The 17,658-nt window shown below is 41.0% G+C and overlaps 1 protein-coding gene across 1 annotated transcript; it reads left to right on the plus strand.

Annotated features, from left to right (window-relative positions):
• The first annotated feature begins 5,161 nt into the window (after positions 1-5,161).
• LOC103137743 (mitotic interactor and substrate of PLK1-like) lies at positions 5,162-16,128 on the plus strand. Its single transcript, XM_007551643.2, has 4 exons — positions 5,162-5,287; positions 9,064-11,456; positions 13,318-13,391; positions 15,444-16,128. The coding sequence occupies exons 2-4, from the start codon at positions 9,134-9,136 to the stop codon at positions 15,537-15,539; spliced, it is 2,493 nt and encodes an 830-aa protein (XP_007551705.2). The 5' UTR covers positions 5,162-5,287; positions 9,064-9,133; the 3' UTR covers positions 15,540-16,128.
• The last annotated feature ends 1,530 nt before the right edge of the window (positions 16,129-17,658 follow it).

Genomic DNA, 17,658 nt, shown 5'->3' on the forward strand with positions numbered 1-17,658 from the left:
TCTTTTACACACAAAAATAGAACGTGAATGGATGCCTGCGTTTTTTATTGTTTTTATTTATTTTTTAATCCCTTTCATAAAGTTTGGATGTGTTGCATCAAATACCAATCAGACACGCAGAAGTTTCTGGCTCTAATGTGACAAGATGTGTGAAAGGTCAAGGCTTTTGAATACTTTTGCTATTCTCTGGACTTCTTGTTCCCCAACATAAAGTTTATTGCTGAGATCAAAGCAGTTTATAGTGATCATTCTCCTTCTTGAACAGATTGTGCGATAATGGGGCGTGCCAAGGTTTCGTCAGATTTGTACTTATCATGTCACAGAAGTCCAGTGTTTCCACATTTCAAACAAGTCCTGAGCTTTACAGACATGTTTGCTGTGCTGTCTAACGCTCTGCTCTGTTTGCTGTCTGTGAAGCAGCCGGCACAGATCCTCTAGAACCTTTGTATCTAGAGGATGCAGGTGAGGGCAATCGATGGATGCCCTCACCTGCAGGGCAAATGGGCTTTGTCTTGAAGCCATTTTTAATAATTCAGCACATATTGAGTCGTTTAAACCTCAGCTCCGGCATTCGCTTCTCCAACATTAGAGCAGCCTTCAACATGTCGCATTCAAAGAGAAATCGTCTGGATGAACAGTGCAAGCATCGCACCTACAGCGTCACTGTGGAAGGAAGCACCCTCTGCTTTAATGCAGGGGATCGGCTGAACCTCACTGTGACTTTTATTTATACATCCTGTCCAGACTGCCTGGTGATGTGCTTTGACAGCAAGTCAAAGAAAAACAGAGCGCTTGTGGCTGTTCAGCAGGAGAAGGGAAGTGAACGCGGAGCAGCTGGAGGAGTTTCAAGGCTCAGGCAGAGTGTCTGAAAAAGCTTCCACCTGCTCCGCTGGATCACACACAGGAACTTTGTCAAGAACAAATGACAAAATGAAGACAAACAACGAGCTTGAGACGGTCTAGAGTGAGTTGTGATGGACGGTCACATGGGGAAAAGAATATTTTCTTCATGTCTAAATCTTTATATCGTAGCTTTGCTCAGCAAGAAATAAGTTTTCAATCTTTAGCAAGAACACAACCAAATTCTGACTCAAATTGTCTGCCTAATCTATTAAAGGTTCGTATCATTTTTGTCTCTCCAAAATTGTCTCTACCTCTCAGTTTCTGTCCTGCACCACATTAAGTTTGTTATTTAAACCTATGTTTTACCCCCTTTTTTTTTCTTTTTCTTTTTTACAATTCCCAACATTTTCCTAAAAGGCAACCTATATTTTAGAATATTATGCATATACATTTCCCAGTTAAGGAGTTTATTAATCTTAAAAGTATATATACATATATATATGTGTGTGTGTGTGTGTTTTGCATACTGCTATAAATCCATAAAGGAGGTGTCTCTAAAAGGAGGCCAGCATGGTGACATAGCTGGTGGTACTGTTACAGAAAGTCCCAGGTTTGAATCCCAACCTGGGCCCTTTCTGCATGGCACATGTTCTCTGTACATATATGGGTTCTCTCCAGGTACTCTGGCTTCCTCCTACAGTCTACATACGTGGCTGTTAGATTAGTCAGTAACCCCTGAATGTGATTGTGTTGCCATATTATGGATTGGTGGCCTGTCCAGAGTGCAGCCCAGTGACTGCTGACTCCCCACAGCCCTGCAAAGACAAATTTAAACAATGGATAAACTCTCTGAAAAGTTGAAAAGAAAGAAAAATATAACACATTCATCACCAAAGCAAGATTAATTTGGTTACCGACCTTTAGGAGGAAACCCAAACACCCAAAAGTTCATTATAAGGCACTTAAAATTAAGTTTATCTCAAGAAGGTAATCAGTTTTAACAAGGGAGTCATCACATTTCTGAAAGCTTCAGTCTGAGGAACAAATGCAATGAATACGCTGAATGATGTGGCACTTACTTAGATTAAAGGTCACAGGCTCTGTTTTTGTAACAGCAGACTTCATTTTAAAGACAAAGCAGATTCCTAAGTCTGACCATAAGTACACATTGTTTAAATCCTTCTTTACATAACATGTTAACTCTCTAATAAAGTAACAGGCCATTAATTTATGATGAATCCTCTTGGATTAGTATTCACTTGTTGTTATACTACACAAAACCTATGTAAGGATTTTAGCATTACATCTATTCAAGGTTCAGAAATTATTTTTTTCAAGAGATTTCCATAAGAATACGAACAGTTTCTCTCCTAGATTAAATTAAATTGCTGTTTTTTTTTTTCCTCTGGTAAACTCAATAAACATTGTAGAATGATTTTTTTTTTGCCCAAAGTGGTGTATGTACTGTAACAAGTTGTTTGGGAAATTCCTGTGCAAAAACAGGTTTATTCCAGAAGAGAAAAATACTCACCAGAAAACATTTAAATGAATGATTTAAAACCAATAAATAATCAAGTTTACTTTGATTTCACAATGGTTGAATTCCCACTCCAGATAAGGGCTGAAGATCTTGTCCTCTGTTGCAAGAGTGGATTTTTTCAGGCAGGCTGAGGAATAAAACCACAGGTTTTCTAACTGCTCTCCACTTTTGATGAGAAACAGGGAAGAAAAAAGAAAAACACTGAGCTGAAAAACAAAAGATTCTGACATGTTTGCTGTGTTTGCCTTCACCGTCTTGTGCTTGGTCTCTGTGAGCCATTCAACTCCTCTGCTCTGTGAAAAGTTGGTCCAGCCTCTGGAGTCTCTGGCTCCTCGCCATTTAGAGGGCAGATGGGCTTTAGTTGCTGGCAGCCTCAACCATTCGCAATCGATGGATGCCCTGAGACTAAGGGACAGCATCACCATGTACTTCTCCAACTCCAGCGACCCTTCCACTGTCTCCTACACCCAGATCAACCGCCTCGGGAATGGATGCCAGCACCTTCGCTACAACATCTCCCTGGACGGCAGCTCCTTCTCCTTCGATGTGGGGAATCGCTTCGACCTCAACGGAAGTCTCCACTATACGTCGTGTCCAGACTGTCTGGTGATGCGCTGGGTAGTAAAGTCCAGTAAGAGGCACTCTGTAGATCTGTACCTGCTGAGCAGGAGGAGGGAGGTGGATCTGAGGGAGATGGAGGAGTTCAGAGCTCAGCTGAAATGTTTTCAGCTGCCTGTGCCTGTTGTGATGGATTCGGCTGAGAAGCTTTGTCCTGAGCGCAGATCAACAGCAGCGTGAGATGATGGTCTATCAAAAAGGCTTCAGAGGACATTCATGTGTGGAGTTAAAACTGTGTTTTTCTCCTTTTGAATTTAAATAGATTTATTAAAATCATTTGCTAAAAATAATGCAATAATTATGTTATTCTTTTATGAGTTTGTCTGCAGACTCAGCTGGAATTCCTCAGAGATACGTCCAAGAAAATTACACAGGAAAGAGTCTGTTATTTTGATTTCGATCATTTGCTGTATAAATTTTAAAAAGTGGAGGCGTAATAAGCTTATGCTTCCACCTACACTCTTTTCAGTCCACGCTGAAAAGAGTGTTATGACAGGAATTTGAATATTGTTTAACTATTTCAGTTTTAGTTTTCTCCTATTTTTTTTTCCTTTTGTTGTTTTGGTTTGTTTTTCTCAGTATTGTAAGTTAGATTTTTTTTTTATTTGTGTATGGAAAGATTATTGACCAACATAAATAAATAAATAAAATTATAACTATCAATTGCACAGCTGCTAATGTGAGAGATATATTCAAACTAGGTTTTTCCCTTTATAATTAATAACATCTTAAGTGCAATATATGTAAAATGACTGCAAATTAATATTCTTGCGCCACAGTTCTCCTCTCAGATACAGTCTAATGAGTAATTTGTACATTTTTTGCTAAAAACTTATTAACTTGCTGCAATCAACCATCCATTGTGGCCACATGTTGGTTCAGTGAGGGATTGCTGCAAAGTCAGTGATGTGATTGAATGTGTGAAACTGAGATTAAATCTATGACTGTATGGCATTGACTGACTTAATTAAATTTTTCTTTAAAAACATCTGGTCCTTAGTAGAAACTCTGTGCCAACATTGATTCTGTTACATTAAATTACTTTAATGCAAAGAACACAGATTTTTACAGTGGAGTTATTCAGTGTCAAAGAAATGTGCCATTGAGTAGGTTTAATTAAAAAAATGTGCAACGTGCACGTGCGTAATGCCTTATCATCATAGAGGTTATTTTGAGTTGAACCGACAGTTCTGCTTTTACATAAATGATTTCTGTAAACATTTAGGGCTTATTTTAGCCGATGTCGAGAAAACATTATATGAATGTGCGAATAAACAGCAAATCAGCTTGAGAAAATGTGATCTTTTCACATGTTTTGTTACAGTGAGAATTCGGGGCTTTATATGCCTTTAAATTATTCATCTTCTCTCAACTTGTTCTCCATTTTGTCATGATTCAATGGCAAAACACAATATATGGGTACATCTAAAGATTATATAATGTTGTAAAGCTTAATATTGCTTGTCGCTCACTTCAGAAAGTGAAACTTGTATATCTCATACATCCATTGCACATAGAGTTACGTTTTTATTTCAACAGACCAGTTCTATTCCTCTTCAGTCCAGGTAAAACATGTTTTTGGTTCAGAAGTGGCTTCACTGGAGGAAGCTGACATTTGTAGCCCATTTGAAGGATTCACTGGTGAGTAGTGGCTGTTGATGTGCTTTCTTCGGCGATACCTGTGGCTAATGCACCTTAACTTATACCATTTTTTTCCTTCCACTCAACTTTCTATGAATAAGCTTGGATGTATCCCACCTCCTTCCCAATGACCACTGTAGATAGGATCCTTCTCCCCCATGACCCTGCATGGACAGGCAGGTATAGAAAATGGAGGGATGGATGTTGTCGTAGCTCACCTCATAGATTTCTTTTTTTTCTTAAAGGATCACCAGTAAAACACTAACTACCTCCTCTCTTCCTCCCAGATGTGAAATCTTCGCGTCTCTCCAGCGTATTGTTTCATTTACTTACACGCTCTGATATTGTTACGCACTAATTGGATTAGTACTTTACATTTTCAAATCCCCGTAAGCCTGGAGTGCACGTGTTCCTGTGAACACACAGTCTCTTTCTTTTCTGTGTATTAGTGAATGTGCATGCAGGGGGGTGCAAGGAAGGTACACACACACACACACACACACACAATGGTAGGGAATACAAGCGCCGGAGAACGGAGCTGTGAGCACAAAGATTCGATTTGTGCTGATGACCTGAAAGCAAGCGAAGAGTTTCAGGCGCTTGTTTCTGTCAGACAGAGGCAGCTGGAGGGCAGTTTGCTGACAGGTACGTGCAGCTGCAATCTAGTATTCTTCCATGCTTTGGTCTAATAGGAAATTACCGAACACAGATCTAATTTATGACTGCCAGAAAAATTTACTGCAGCACTGGAACTTAAGTCGAATGAGAGCAGTGTGTTTTGTTTTACAGTAGCTAAAATGAATAGAAAGAGGATGAATTATAAATAGAATTGATTAAAACTATTCCATAGCAAGATCCTAGCAAGGGACAAACTAAATAGATTTTTCTTTTTGCTAAACTGCCTTAGATCGTAAACTGCATCTGGACGCGGCTCACCACAAAAAACTGTGACCATGTTTATTTCTAAGGGGGCTTCTTGCGGCTGTGTTATTAATAATGAACGTGATTTTGCTGCTCTTTTGAAAGAGTGGCTCTCGTTGCAGATAATGAGGACAACATGGGCTCATTATGTAAAAGAGCTCTAATCCGCTGACATTCTGCAACTCTAGAAATGAGAGTTTTTGAGAACCTCCAACCCCCCCAGCTTCCTTTGTAGGAAATAAAACCAAACCGTGCATCTCACCAGGTGTAGAACACCTTTTGTTTCTTGCAGCAAATGAGAAGAAGGGAAATGACTCATTACAACATGCAAAGCTTTCACACTCCAAAGTAGGGAGATTATCATTAGCATGGCTCTATAATAACAGGCAGTTTGTTCTGCTGCTGTAGCCCTGCAGGATCCGAGTACTATAGTGTTTACAAAACTAGTGATACCCTTTGTGAATATGTTTTGCATGTTATTTTTATTTGGATTTTATCTGACATACTAAAACCAAGCTTTCCACGATTGCGAAACTTCTTTCATTTAAAACTAAATAACAGAATCCCATGCAACAAACTGCTTTCACATTCACCTCACTAGTAAACAGAATCCACATGCCTGTTGTTTTATCTCGGTATTAATCCAGGACTCAGAGGTTTGTTGGAAATGGTTACCAATTCAACCGCATCATGAAGAGCAACACGGCAGGCAGATTAAACTTTCAAACCTCCCAACACTGGTTGGGCAACGAGAGCATTAATGTCAGAATCAACCAAGAGAAAATCTGTGAAGAGAACAAACCAAAACAATGCTGCAAAATGTCACGTGTGGCTAAAAACGAACACTGCACATCGCCAGGAACATTCAGGCCTCGTGATGGAACATGGTAGCAGCAGGGTCAGGCTGGAAGTTGGAGAGAAAATGGGTCAAGCTGAATAGAGTAATCCTGGAAGAAAAAAAAAAGCTGAGGGTGTAAAAGATTTGAACCTGTGGTGGAGGTTCACCTTCAAACAGCAGTCAGTCCTAAACATACAGCCAGAGGTACAATGCAATGATTTAGATCAAAAGCCCAGGTGTGTGTTACAATTGTCCTGTCCAGGTACAAACATAAATTCAATTTATAATCTGTGGTTAGCCCTGAAAATTGACGTGTATAGATGATCTCTATATATCTGACTGAGCTCAAATCACATTAAAAAAACGTATTTTATTTGATAGCAGAAAACTGCTGCAAAAATGAAAACTGTTGCCTTCACATTAAGATATAGATCTGTTTCATAACATTTTATGTTGAAAACTGTAATTCAGAAGCAGACGTTGATCTAGCATCGCAACATATGTCAACCACCGAAATCACTGAAAATTACATGTCTTATTGATATTAAACTAGGATTCAGATAATAGTCTCCTTTACACTGAACATGAGTGACAAGAACCCAATGTTTCCCTTTATTCCTCCTGAGTCTGAAACCAGCCAGTGTACATTTCATAATGGGCTCTGAATGGAGCACTCTGTGCACATAATAAGCTGCTTCTGGCCCTTCTCATTTCCAAACACAACAAAAAATGCCTGTCTGTCATATAAAAGGACTCCAGGAAGCCGGACTTCTGTTTCAAGACCGGAAACCAACCTTGAAATGATGGTGGAGTGCTGTGTCTACCACAGCAGGAAGTAGAGTGCTCAATTTCATCACCAATAGTCCAGAAACTGCACACACTTTAAACACACTCTGCAGCTGGCGAGTGATGCACCGCTCTGTTGTGGATCTGCTTCTGCTGTTGTTATTGTTACCTCACTGTTCTCCTGCCCCTATGTTGGGCCTTATTATCTCCACTCAAAGGGCTCTATGTTATTTGTCCATCGTCCCAATTCATCAAGCACTTGTCCCAAAAGCTGCGATCTCCATGTCCCCTAACGATCAGTCATGGCACACGAATCCAGACTTGTCTGACTGACTTTGCAAGTGGCATCATTTGTGGTAATTTGTTAAGATGCTGACCGAAAGTCTACATGTGTGTGAGCACAATTCATCATAAGGGATGAGATTAAGGACAATAAAATGGCAAGTGTGTGTATGTTAAAGAAACAGGTGTGTGTGTGTGTGTGTGTGCGTGTGCGTGCGTGTGTGCGTGTGTGTGTGTGTGTTATCCTGAGCTATTCCCCAGCCTGTAAGATGATTACAGAAAGGTGTGCTCAGCAAAAAACTTTATTCGCTGCCTTGAAGCCAAAGCCTTGTGAGGCGTTACTGCCACTCTCTTGTAAAGCGGGAGTGCTCTTTCTGCTGTGAAAAGAAGACGTAACCATGGTTTTATATGCTCAACTCCAGCACAAAGGTGGACAGTTTGTTCGTGTATCTCTGCTGAGTTCGTTGCCCTTAAAAGTCAACCAGATGATGATTAAAAGAGCTACAGCTGAGCTGTAGTTGAAAGATCATAAGCTCATAATTTTAATGTTATACACTGCTCAAAAAAATAAAGGGAACACTCAAATAACACATCCTAGATCTGAATGAATGAAATATTCTCATTGAATACTTTGTTCTGTACAAAGTTGAATGTGCTGACAACAAAATCACACAAAAATCATCAATGGAAATCAAATTTATTAACCAATGGAGGCCTGAATTTGCAGCCACACACAAAATTAAAGTGAAATGTTCCCTTTATTTTTTTGAGCAGTATATTTAAACGGGACAATGCCACGCTCAACTTAGTAAAAAAAAAAAAAAACAGGTTAATTTATATTTGTAGTCCCCAGTAGTTCAGACACAAACACATGAGAATAAACACACTCAAACCATCACAATCAATTCACAACACAAATGAGACAACAAAAAATCATGTTGAGAAATAGTTATCGACATAGCGATTCAGGCACAGAGGAGTCTACATAACATTTGATTTATTTGTTGCTGTGCATATTTACAAATCTGACAGTCAACAAAGCAGCTTCCACAGCACGACTTAGTTCTGAGGCAATGGCATCTGATTAATCCTCGTTTACATATTAACTATTTAGAACTGTTTGCTTGTTGAAATGTATTTATTGGAATTAGGTACACAAGGAGCAAGTTGTTTGTATCAAAACATCAGTTCAGCCTCCCTGATAACTTTCAATGTGAGGTATGTTGTTCAAATGCCAGATAGAAACCGAAGTTTTTACGTTTGTCATCTGAAATTTTATTTTGTTATTATTTTTATTTCACTTTTATTTTACCAGGATAAGAATCCCATTGAGATTAAAAACCCTTTTTTATAACTGTGTGCCCCTCTGTGATCAGCTTAGGCCATGTGAAATATTAAAGTGCAAATGAGAGATAGCATTCAGCATGTCAGGATTTCTGCACAATAAATGTCACACTGAAAACAGATGATGATTCATTCAGCGGTGCAGGCACTGCAATAATAGCATTAAAAGTGGCTGACAATGTTCTGTTGTTAAACTCTGCTAATCACCATGCTGTTCCTCTCTCCCCTCTGCGCTCCCCCATGCTTTTAGGGTTGACTGACTGGCTTGGGGCCCAACAACCTGATTGCTCAGAACATTTTACATCAGCAGTCGTGCTGCCATGGAAACAAAGCCCACAACCTGGCAGGAGCAAGGCCTTTTCACTTCTCTAGTTGAGATGCAGGGTGAAGAGGGCGCAAGCGTGGGCCACAGTGTTCCTCTACGAGAGAGAAAAGCCCCCAAGGCAATGCCTGAGGAGGACTTAGAAGCCCCGGAGCTTGGAGTCAGGCTTGAAGCTCCGCGAGAACGCCAGACAACCAAGATAATAGAAATAGTTGATGTAATCAAAATTGAAAATCGGAAATCCACAGATATTATTCAGCGGCCTATGAGAGAGACACGAGAAGATGTGACAAAATCGGAAGGAAGGCCTAAAAAGTTCTCAGATACACAGGAGGAACCTAAAGAAGCAGATAATTTCTGTGAGAAGGATTTCCCGCCTCCACCGCCGCTCCATGCCTTATCAGCAGCAGAGTGTGGTGAGAAAGAAGGGGCTTCCAGCCTGGAGGGTGAGGTGGGGGAGTGGATCAGTGAAGCCGAACCAAATGAAGTCACTCAAGAATGCGCAGAGACACCCAAACTTCTTGAGCCAGCTCATGGGGATGCAGACATAAGATCATGGTTGAATTCAACAGCACTAATGAATGCAGGTGACATTAGAAGCAATAAAACTGAAACTTCTGGGTCTCAGTCTGCCCGACGCTGTCTCTCCGACATGAGCAGCTCAGACGACAGAGACACTTTGAACTCTCCTCCTTTCGCCGATGAAAGTGAAGAAGAAGAGGGAACAGGTGGAGATGTAACAACTTGTCAGCACCGATCTGCTGCACGTGAGATGAGCTGCATGGGTTTCCAACCTTCATGTTCCAATCTTGAAGAGACCGACTCAGCCCTGCCTGCAGATGATTCAGTCAGACAGGAGGAGGCAGTGTTGCCACAAAGTCAGTCTCAGCTCTGTCCCAGGAGATTAAACCAGGAAGCTGCACAACAGGTGTTTGGCCAGGGATCTCCACCTGGTTCGGCTGTTGCCATGGAGCTGGCCAATCAGGGAGGGGAAGCCTCTCAAGGCCATAGTTGCGTTGCAGCTGCAAGAGAAAGGAGCAGCAGGGTGGGGGAGAGGACAGAGGGTGAAAATGAGCAAACAGGTGGAGTGAAAGGGCAGAATAAGAGCAGAGTTGAAAAGAGCAGGACGGCTGTGAGGTCACAGAGCAGAGGGCTGTTCAGGTATCTCCAGGCAGTCCAAACACAAGAGCCCAAGGCAGAAAACAGCTGTGGTATATCTCCTACAGCCAACAGAGACACCAGGATGAGGAGTGACACGTATGATGATAGCCAGAGTGACAGCGGAGTGTCAGCAGACTTCCACTCATACAGAACACAGGACAGCAGCACCAGCATGTCTACGGACTCTCCGGGCCCTGTCTCCTCAGAGACCCCCATCGAGAGGGAGATAAGACGGGCCATAGAGCGTGAGCAAAGCCTGAGGAGATCCAGAGGACTTCCGAACCAGCGCACCTCTCCAGAATACATAGAAGTTCCTTCCAGAAAAAGTCTTAGCATGTCCTCCACTCCCAAGTGGTCCCAGAACAAGGACAGGGAATTTGCAGGCAAGAAGATGCAGCATGAGATTCACGAAGAGACTCGGAGGGAGCAAGACCTGGTCAAGATTGGAAAAATCCCTGGCTTCTATGACAAAGGCACAGTCCGCCAAATAAAAGAGAGGAAGCAGCTCTTTGAGACCCTGCAGGTATGTCCAGAATCGCCATTGACATTCTCACCAAAAAGTAAGACCCCATCCTGGTCGTCCGGTAGCAGTGAAGATTTGAATTTAATTTTGGAGAGTCAAGATGAATCTGGGACATCCACCCCAGAACATACCACCTACAAGGAGAGAAAACCCACGACGGTCAATGCCTCACAGAACCAAACCTCTGCCAAAGGTTTAGACCGCTCTGGTCTCAGAGGACCAAAGCTCTCAGAGGGGACCGGCTGTCAGATCATCATCATAGAAAATAGCCGAACCATTCCAGCACAGAAACACTACAAAGCCAAAGCAGAGGCAAAGGCCAGTCCAGCTCTTGAAACTGGAAAGGATTTCAACTCGACAGAAAAGACAAGAAGCTATGATGGGCTGGTGAAGGCAAAGAAGGAACAGGAGGCGAAAGAGATGTCACCGTCCAAGGGGAACCCTTTTTTCAAGCTACGTTCCTCGGCTAATTTAGATAAAGTGAGGCAGGATATCCAAGAGGCCAAAGACAGGGAGAAGGAGCTTCACACTTTGCGGCTCAGCTTGTATGGAGGAATCAATGGTGCCGAATCCCCCTCAAAAGAAGAAATCCCAGCTCCCAGTCCGCTTCCCAATGGTAACAGTGGACTATATGAAGGTTAGTGGATCAATTGTTGTAAAAACCGATTCTGCATGTGTCAGGGAAAACTCTGCAACAGCTTTTGTAACCACATTACTCTATTCCTTTGACATCAGTGGAAAATATCAAAGATTTGCAAACAAGGGTTAGCATTCTGGCCTGTCAAGCTAACATCAGAAGCTGTGAAAGGGAAAAGCATGAGTCATACAGTTTGACTGTGTATGAAAGCAGTGAAGTTTGTTGAACAAAAGTCTATCTGAAGTTTTAATTCATTAATAAGTAAAGACAGAGTATTATCTGTAGCTCAGCATAAAATTAGGGTTGACAAAAAGAAAAGAAATAACACTGAACAGCCTGGGATCTTCTTCCAAGATCATCCTTTGATCTTTGATCAGGCCAGTAAGCAATAAAATTAATGATCTTAGGATCACCAGGTTTAATCAAAATATTATATCTTAAAGAATATCTTTAAAACTTCTGATACTTGAGCTGTTGATTGGTTTCTTTACATGCCCTGACAATATGAAGCATAAACTAAAGTTAGGTGGGATGATACAAGCTGATGAAGACGAGCACAAAAACAGAGAGAAAGAAATTTCTGAAGACCTTCTAAAAAAAGGCAGAGGTGATCATAAGCCTGGACAAAGTCCAAACATGTTGGAATGGGTTGGACTCCACCATTCGTCTTTATATGTGCAGTAATGACTGGACTTTGAAATAAATACCAATACAAAGGTTGAACCAATAGCAACAAGACAAAAACAAGAAAACTTTAAACAGTTAAATTAATCTGTTTTGTTTTTTGGTCAAAATGTTGCTACACTACATAATGCTAATAAAATGAAATGAAATTAAATGTTCTCACCCAGCCTGGTAACATCTTTAATAGGCTACACTGTCAACAAAATGGGCCATATATTCAGGGTGTTGAGCGTAAAGCACTCATATTCAAATCCAGGGTTGACGATGATACATTTTTTCACCAGAAAGGTGTATAATAATAGAAACTAAATAGGATTTCATTTGGAAGGACAACACCACAAAGGTATTGAGTTAAAGATTTATTGAACGAAGAGGATGTTATGAATGGACAGGGCGAGATGAAGGGTCACCTGGGGAGACTTGCTGATGAAGGCTTGGGATGAGGAGACTCAGAGTAGGGGGGCAGTCTTCTGAACATTGACTTTTTCTGAGTCTAACTCAGAGATGCAACGTGAAACAAAGAAGGAGGTGAATGAGGGAGAGAAGGAAAAGAGATGAGGCAAAATGGGGTTGAGGGTGGAACTGAAAGAAGGTGACAGACAGAGAAATGGGTGAAGTGGGTATAAGCAGATGTTCCTTTTATTGGAGACATTTTCAGGTTTCAGTGTCCGAGAAACTCTTGGGGTACTGAAACACTAGCCCAAGCCCTCTTCCCATTGTCCTCTGTAATAGTTAAATGAAACGAGAGCCACTTTAAAACAAGTTCTGACTGCTGATCTGACATGAAACTGAGGGCTGGAAACCACAGCTCCATTTTATGTTTGATTGCATTTCTGGAATAAAAGGTTAATAAATAAAAGAAGACAGCAGTCATTTCAGTTTCAATGAAAGGTGGCAGAAAATGACCAGGGTGTGTCGCGGTGCAATTATATGACCATGACGCATTGCACATTACATAACATTTCTTAATTGTGCAACCTTTGTATGCTCCTTAGTATCTACTGCAATAATTGGTTTCAATTATATTGGTGGTCAGTGAAATTCTTCTCATGATAGTCACTCTATTTTTACTGCCTCCTCATTAAGCAGTACTGTAAGCAGGGTCAGCCTGATAGGAACCATTGTGCCACGCTGTGCTTTTTGTTTATCCTGTAATAACTGTTTCTGTGTCTTGCAGGACGGCAGACAGTGGACCAGGTGTCTGTGCCACCGCCTGGCCAGAGTGAAGAGGAAAAGATTTTCCACACAGAGGTGTGTTGGCATTTTAGTTTCCTTCCTTCCACCACTGCTTGCTTCTCTGCTCATAAGGGTTTTCCACTTTATAAATGGCTGGGACACTCTGCTAAGAACATGAAAATGTAGGCAAATTGTCTCCCAGAGTCTCTCTCGATTGCTGCACAGAGAAACAAAATCAAGCTTTTCTAACTCTGTGTTTATGTGTTAATTAAAACTATGCATTGGGGGCTAAAGCAGTCTCCTAGCAGCATGATTATGAACATTTCCGTAACTGCTCTGGACTTTAATATATAATTATCACGTTTCAAAACCTCTTGGGAAGATGTCAGCGTTTCTTTTGCGCCAAATATGGGACACAAATATCTGATAAGGTCCTGAAGACACAGCAAGGCACTTATCTTTGTAGATAAGGGAAGAAGGCAAGCAGCCCTACTACTGAGACAGAGAGGGAAGGAAACATGGAGTGTGGAAAGTGGGATTACGTGTGTACACGTGTGTGTGTGTACACGTGTGTGTGCGTGTGCATTCGACTCCAGAAGGGAGAAAAGGGGAGTCGTTTTGTAATGATTGACTTTTGTAACCTGTCTCCTGGGCTCTAAATCTCTCTGAAACGAATGTGTCTGTGATTACACCTGAGTACTGCTGTTTAATTTGGCGAGGCATTAAGGTGTGGGGCTTTAGCTGCATGGTTTGATCTGACATCAGCATGAGCATTTTACTCCCTTTCTTCGTCTGACTCTCCTTCCCTATTTGCTTAATGCCTGCGGCTTTCGTCCGATATGAGTTTAAGGATGAAGTCGGGATTCTGCAGGAGAGACTGGCCCTAATTGTTGACTTAGTCATACTGAACATGGCCTAGGATCAAAGTTGCATTAACTCCTGCTCAGTGTTGAATTGTTACAGAATGATGGGCTGTAGAAGAAGCACCTTCATTCTGTTATTGCCTTTACAGTGCCTTGCAAAACTGTTGAGCCCCTTCAGTATTTTCCCGCTTTGTCAAATTGCAACCAAAGATTGAGATCTGATGCTGCAGAGATAAACGTTTGAAAAGCGTGGCACCATTTTTGCGCATCCAGTGATGGGTTTTTGACTGTTTTTCTTTAGAAAATGTGTGAATACCAAATGTTTCGTCTTGCCACACACTGTCACTTGGATTTAATCCTCAAAACTTGTCATGTACTGGGACATTTTAACAAATGGATATGGTTTGATGTAAACATTGCTATTGTAGCTCTGGCTGTATGTTTAGTGTCCTGCTGGAAGATAACTCTTCCCCCTCTCCCTTTTTTTCTTCTCCAGCCACCACAGTTTTCTTCCAGGATTGTCGTGTATATAGTTCCATTCATCTTTGTCTCATCTCTGACCAATTTTCCTGTCACTGCTGAAGAAAAGCGTCTCCAAACCATGAGGACGTAGTACTATGTTTCGCTGTGGAGATTGTTCTTCCACTCATATTGGCCTTAAGGTTCAATAAGGATGCATCTGCCCAATGCTGTGTCTGTGCTTTTAGCAAACTTTAAGTGAAACTCCTTTTGGATTTTTTTCAACCAGGGCATTTTTTTTTTTTTGCACCCCTTCACAAAACAAGGCTAGTTGTTGTTTTTTTTTTTTTTTTTTTGCACCCCTTCACAAAACAAGGCTAGTTGTTGTCTTGACAGTGAATTCTCACATCTGTGCCATGGCTTCGTCCTCCAGAGTTATTATGAGCCTCTGATTAATGCTGTTTTGGTCTGATCCCTTAGTTTAGGTGGATCGTCATATTTTGCTTGGACTGCCGTTGTGCCATATTCTCTCTGTAGATGAAGGATTGTGCTCTACATGATGGTCAGATATTGAAATAGAGGGACTCTATTTACTAATTAGGAACATTTCAAAGGGAGTTAACTGACATTTTGGAGTACCATAGTACAGGGAGCTGAATACAGCTGTAAGAAACACGGTTTTAGGGTTCTATCGGTGAAAGATTTTGGGAAACCCCATCTTCTTTTCCTATCACTTAACATTACTGCCTCACGTTTTGCTGGACCATATAGCTTATTTGTTTATCTTAATCTGTTTTCCATCCAGGTTCGCAAGAGTCCCAGAACTCCAAGACAAAAGAATCCTCTAGTGCAGCTGTGGGAGTCGGGCCTGATCAACAACTACAACCTGGAAGACGAGTGAGGATCAGGGAGGGTTCACAGAGACCTACATTTTCTTTAATTATGGGATGAAATCAAAACAGAAAATGATCGGTGTGAAGAAGGAGGAAACATGAAACGGGAGGCAGCAGCATCAGTGATAAAAAGGAAGTAACATAAAGCAAATCAGAAAGACGTCGAGGATTAAGGCGAGAAAACGGGGCCAGGCAGGCTGGGAGCAAGACAAATGGCAGCAGAAGGAAAACGCTGCATTTTTCTTCAGACGACAGGAGAGAAGAAAGACTGTGAGACAAGCCACTGTGTTGCCTGCTGGCCTGCTTCTGATGCTGCAAAGACAAAAGACAAAAAAAAAATATATATATATATCGCTAAGGAAAAAATGAAGGTGACAAATAACTCAATAGAGACCAAACAAATTATAAGAAAGCAACAGTTAAATCAAGTTGGAGGTCTTTTGATTTTGATTTTCTTAAGTAATAATAAAGTGTAACATTTTGGTTTAAAAAGTTATAACTGTTAATTTTCTGAATAATGTACGAGGAAACTGTATTTATAACAAAGTCCATGGAAATACTTTTAAAAAATAATGAAACAAATCCTTTTTTTTCATGCTTCTTGTTTTCTCTGTTAAACTATTCGTTTTATCGTCTAACAAAGCGAATTGTGAATATGTCTTCTAGTGTAATGGGTGCTTTGCTTGTTTGGTGTCGCTTGTGATCTTCAAGCGAAGAAGAAAAAAAAGAGGAACAGAAATCAATACGGAGACAACCAACTCCTTCCGTTCCTATTCCCTAAACAACAATTACCGCCTTTTCATCAGAGCTGCAAGTGTCTTTACAAAAAAAACACAAACAATGCGCTTCGGCTTTATTATTCACCTCTGATTGAACAAAAAGCTCCTCATACGTGTATAGAGCAGGATAAGGTCTACTTTTTGTTTCCTTTGATTAGCAGCTTACTTCTTCTGTTGCTCACGATTTTTATTGTTTATTTAGGTTTAAGCAGGTAGTACATGAGAGGACATTAAAATTGTTTGTTAGAGGATTAGGTTAGGAGAAGAAGTATCCATCTTTATCATTTTCAGCCTCCATGGAGCATTAACCGACGCTTTTGTATTCTCTAAATGTTGAGGGTGTATGTACATATTTGAATATCTTTGGTGCATGTGGTGGGAAGAGGCTCGACAGCCGCAATTATTTATGACACATCATATTTAACGTTTTGGACAATACAGTAGTACTGAAACAAACCAAACCTTGTTGTTTTGAGATAAAAGTCTTTTTTTCTTTTTTTTTTTTACATGCTACAATAGTAAAGCTGAAATGGCACCAGACTTGTTATGAAACGGATCACATTTTGCTTGTAAAACGTGCACAGCTGTCAGCATATATGCGTAATGTTTCGGAATGAAGCTAAAGCGAAGAGTGACACTGTATCAGCCCGGCTCTCTTCGGATATGTCCTTTGTCAACAGAGTTACCACTGAGGTAAGGAAATCTTTGTACGCAGCACAAATGAGAAACACCCTCTGCAGAGCTGCGTGCTTTATGCTCGGTTTCACTGTTTGTGGTCAAAGACGTGTCACCGTGGATACAGTTTTGGTGGAAACCCTGCTGGGCCTTTCTTTGTTTACGTTTGCATTGAGACGAGATGAGGGCATGCTTTTGTGACCTCCCTGTGTCCCGTGAATAATTCATGCCCTCATTCGGACTGGACACAGCCCAGCGATATTTCCTGTAAAGTTTTATGGCGGAACCAAAGCAACTAGGGAAACAAACCTCTTATAAAGTGTATTCTATCTGAGGCTCTTGCACAGCTATGATGAATACACTCAAAAAGAAACAGCAAGCAGTAAAAATACCTCGGAGAGGAACTCATCAACGTTCAAAGCTCAACATGTTTATTGTTAGGTTACATCAGAACAATGCCAGTTCAACATCAAAGATAATTTTCTTCTGAATTTGCAACCCAGCCATCTTATCTCTGCGTTTGGTATCTAATCTGGCGGCTCTCCAGCCTCAAAATAAATGCATGCACCTATCTTCTGCTCAGCTCCAGACTCATTTCCATGATATTTCATTATCGCCACTATCACTGCCTTCCAAACTCCTGCTGGCATGAAGTCGTTGGAGCAACATCATG

The sequence above is a fragment of the Poecilia formosa genome, unplaced genomic scaffold, assembly GCF_000485575.1.
Source record: "Poecilia formosa unplaced genomic scaffold, Poecilia_formosa-5.1.2 Scaffold43, whole genome shotgun sequence".
Taxonomy (NCBI): Eukaryota; Metazoa; Chordata; class Actinopteri; order Cyprinodontiformes; family Poeciliidae; genus Poecilia; species Poecilia formosa.

Bases quoted from the DNA above. Each gene is read 5' to 3' on its own strand.
- LOC103137743 (XM_007551643.2), top strand. From the start codon at position 9,134: ATGGAAACAAAGCCCACAACCTGGCAGGAGCAAGGCCTTTTCACTTCT. The intron at 11,457-13,317 runs GTTAGTGGATCA...TGTGTCTTGCAG, and splicing joins TAACAGTGGACTATATGAAG to GACGGCAGACAGTGGACCAG. The intron at 13,392-15,443 runs GTGTGTTGGCAT...TTTTCCATCCAG, and splicing joins AAAAGATTTTCCACACAGAG to GTTCGCAAGAGTCCCAGAAC.